The 3,818-nt window shown below is 43.1% G+C and overlaps 1 protein-coding gene across 1 annotated transcript; it reads left to right on the top strand.

The window, feature by feature from the left end:
• The first annotated feature begins 422 nt into the window (after nt 1-422).
• On the top strand, nt 423-2,485 carry LOC143132888 (NLR family CARD domain-containing protein 3-like). Its single transcript, XM_076292714.1, has 5 exons — nt 423-1,000; nt 1,178-1,351; nt 1,476-1,649; nt 2,033-2,206; nt 2,455-2,485. Exons 1-5 carry the CDS (start codon nt 429-431, stop codon nt 2,483-2,485), a joined length of 1,125 nt encoding a protein of 374 aa, XP_076148829.1. The 5' UTR covers nt 423-428.
• The last annotated feature ends 1,333 nt before the right edge of the window (nt 2,486-3,818 follow it).

A 3,818-nucleotide genomic window follows, 5' to 3' on the forward strand; every position in this document is an offset into this window, starting at 1 on the left:
AACAGAATCATCTCTCACATAAAGGCTTTAAAGAGGCTCCACATTATGTGTCACATCCCAGTTTTCTGTTGGATTGCAACATTTGTGTTTCAGCAAATCCAAGCTCAAGACAAATGCAAGGAGATCCCTAAAACTCTGACCGAAATGTACATTCACTTCTTGATCGTCCAGACAAAAATAAAGAGCAAGACACTGAAAACGACTCAAAGAATCTTCTGGAGTCAAACAAGGAGAGTTTACTGAAACTTGCTGAGCTGGCTTTAAATCAATTGCTGAGGGGCAATATCATATTTTATATTGAGGATCTGAAAGAATGTGCTATTGATGTCAATGATGCCACAGTATACTCTAGGATTTGCACTCAAATCTTTCTCAAGGAGGAATATGTCCTGCATCAGAAGAAGGTATTTTGTTTTGTGCATAGAAGTATGCAAGAGTTCTTTGCTGCTCTCTATGTGTTTTACTGCTATCTAAACAAAAACATGAAGGTGCTTGGGTATTTCCTTGGGGAGAAATATGAATCTGTGCCAGAAGTTGTTCCTTTGGATGTTCTTCTAAAGAAAGCAGTGGACAAAGCCTTGGAGAGTAACAACGGTTACCTAGATCTCTTCATTTGCTTCCTTCATGGCATTTCACTGGAATCCAACCAGAAACTACTTCATGGTGTGCTGCCACACACAGAGAGCAACCCAGAGAGTAGGAAGAAAACGGTCAAGAATCTCAAGGTCATGCAGCAGAATAATGTTCAACCAGAAAGATGGATCAACATACTCCACTGCTTGACTGAAATGCGTGATTGCTCAGTTCATGATGACATTCAAGACTTTCTCCAGTCAAAGATGTACAAAACCAGGTTCACACTTGCACACTGCACAGCACTGGTCTATATGCTTCTAATGTCAGAAGAAGAGTTGGATGAGTTTGACCTGAGGAAGTACAACACATCAGATGAGGGTCGTAGGAGATTGCTCCCAGCTGTGAGGTGCTGCAGAAAAGCACTGTGAGTTTTTCAGTTCATTGCTTCATAAGAAAAAAACTATCAAGATTGTTTTCTAATTGAAAGGGAGAGTTGCATTGGCATTTGATTGACAAATACAGTATTTGTTGTAAAATGATACAGAGATCATATGATACAGAGAGTGTGCTAACTGTATCCTATATCTGTCTCTTACTCTAGATTTGCTGGCTGTAAGCTAACCAAAGAGTCCTGTGTAACATTAGCTTCAGCTCTGCGGTCAGGAGATCTCCCTCTGAGAGAAATGGACCTGAGTATCAATGACATTCAGGATTCAGGAGTAAAGCTGCTCTCAAATGAGCTGAAGAATCAACAGTATAAACTGCAGATACTGAGGTCTGTAAACGTAAGCTTTGTATTTTGATGCTGAATCTCAATGTCTACATTGAGAAAGTGGTGCAATTAAAGCAGATTTGAAGTCCATATATTGACTTATGAGTCTCTCTCTCCTACTTTGCAGACTGGCTGGCTGTAATCTCACTGATGTGTCCTGCTCATCTGTAGTCTCAGTTCTACAGTCAGCAAACTCAGCTTTGAGAGAACTGGACCTGAGTCACAATAATCTTCAGGATTCAGGTTTAACACTGCTCTCTGCTTGGCTGGAGGATCCAAACTGTAAACTGGAGGTCTTAAGGTTAGTGGGAATAAATGTGAAGCATTGCTGTGGATGTTGTGAAGTTTCAGAAGGGCCATATTGCATGATCTTGCAATGCCATTTTCGTGCAGCCTGGTCTTTCAGTGTCCAAGGAATCGTTGACACAGAATACTGAAAATAAATAAAATCTGGCAGAAGAAAAAATAATGAAAAATTATAAAATAATAAAAATAATAATTTTGTTACCTTCTGTGACGAAAACCCCCACTGCTGGAGAAATTTGTGGGGGAGACAATGATTTTGGGTTCCCAAATCAAAGCCTACTTGATACTGAAAGAATACTTAAAACTAGGAAAATGGTCTACTCATTGTACCTAGCATTTGCCCCAGTTCTCTTTATCTCTTTATCAATCTGATTTCAGACTCTCTGGCTGTTCAGTGACAGAGGAAGGCTGTTCTTCTTTGGCTTCAGCTCTGAGTTCCAAAAACTCTTATCTGAAAGAGCTTAATCTGAGTTACAATGCCTTCGGAGATTCAGCAGAGAATGTGTTCTCAGCTATTCAAGGGAATCCACACTGTCAACTAAAGACACTTAAGTACGTATTATTATGGTATGTGTATGTGTGTGTGTGTGTGTGTGTGTGTGTGTGTGTGTGTGTGTGTGTCTGACTCTCTCTCTCTCTCTCTCTCTCTCTCTCTCTCTCTCTCTCTCTGTGTTCTTGTGTGCATGGCTGAAATGTAGGCTAGTCGCCTACCAGATGGTAGCCAATTGAAGAGGTTGTGGTTGGGATGGTGAATGTCTTTCATGATGCGTTGTGCCCTGGATCTGCAACGGTTGTTGTAGATCTCCTGGAGACAGGGCAGAGCAGTCCTAGTGATGCGCTCTGCACAGCGGATCAGTCTACTGAGGGCCCTCCTGTCCTGCCCACTGACTCAACAGCAGCGACTCAACAGCAGCGGTGTAAAATGTCTTTATCAATGCTGAGGAGATCTTAAATTTCTTCAGCCGCCTGAGATGGTATAGACGCTGTCTAGCCTTCTTTACTAGACTGATGGCATGAGTTGACCATGTTAACCCTCTAGGCGCCACTGTCGAGTTTACTCGACAAGATGCGGTACTGAATAAAACGGCCGATTTAGTCAAATAGGGTGTCATATTTCGTTCGACCTCCACTCCACTAGATGGCAGACATGTCATACGTCATCCCCGAGTCCGAAAAAGGTCATGCTTTAAACAAAACTTTTGAGCTACAGCGCATTGAATCAGTGCGTGCAATACCGGAGCTAGTGTGCGTGTGAGCCACTTTATCAGAGCGATATTGTCAACGTCAGCGAGTATTTGCATTAGATTATCGTCTAATGGCATCAAAAAAGTTTACCCGAAATGAAGTGTTGGGTCTTCTATTCGCGGACCCTGATTCTGAAGGGGAATATCTGCCTTCAGAAAATGACGGTGATTCCTTTAGTGAGGCTTCAGATGCGTCCCTGCCTTGCAATGATGCAGCTGGACAAAGTGAGAGTTTAGCTTACACCAAGCACAAACGTTGAATTGTTTGCCCAATGTCAGTGGTGGGAATAATGTTTCATGGGGTCGGAGTGTTCATTGGGAAGTTAGCAGGGTGTTAGTGGTGTGGCGAACGAGGCTGGAGGTAATGTCCATGTAGCGCTAGCTTCAGTCTTCTGACCGTGTGCCTCTCCGCAATCGCGGCGACAGTAACGTGGTGGAGCCTTTGTCTAATGCCACTGGGTATGTTAGACGAGGTCGAAGTGCTCATAGGACAGTTAGCGGGGAACGTAGAGGCAGTGTGGGGAGTCGCAATGAGAATGACAGTAGGCCTAGTCCGAGCTGCGCAAATTCTCTCCACTCGGCACGCGCGGGGCAGATCTGGCCATGCTGCTCGCATGGTGGAGGTGGTGACACGGGGCAGGGGAGCCATTAGGTCATGCATAGTCTATCACAAGATGATGGAAATGCCGGCCCTGTATGGATAGGGACAGGGAGTCATTATCTCTACAGCCTGCTACATAAAAAAAAAATGTCAGCCATTTATTAGTAATGATTTACACTGTTGATTTGCTATCTATTTCCCTGATCATTTAGGACATACACTATGTGTTCCTTTTTGTGTGTTCATGTCCTTGTGATGTGTGTGTCTTTGTCAGCTAAGAAAAAAAACATCAACAAAAACAACAAAAAGAAAAAAAATA

The sequence above is a fragment of the Alosa pseudoharengus genome, unplaced genomic scaffold (genome assembly GCF_046254945.1).
Source record: "Alosa pseudoharengus isolate Yale_2024_CS ecotype anadromous, Long Island Sound unplaced genomic scaffold, YU_APseudo_1.1 YU_APseudo_1.1_scf_19, whole genome shotgun sequence".
Classification (NCBI taxonomy): Eukaryota; Metazoa; Chordata; class Actinopteri; order Clupeiformes; family Clupeidae; genus Alosa; species Alosa pseudoharengus.

Coding starts and splice junctions, on each gene's coding strand:
- LOC143132888 (XM_076292714.1), top strand. CDS start 429: ATGCAAGAGTTCTTTGCTGCTCTCTATGTGTTTTACTGCTATCTAAAC. Junction 1,001..1,177: donor AGGTGCTGCAGAAAAGCACT/GTGAGTTTTTCA, acceptor CTCTTACTCTAG/ATTTGCTGGCTGTAAGCTAA. Junction 1,352..1,475: donor TATAAACTGCAGATACTGAG/GTCTGTAAACGT, acceptor CCTACTTTGCAG/ACTGGCTGGCTGTAATCTCA.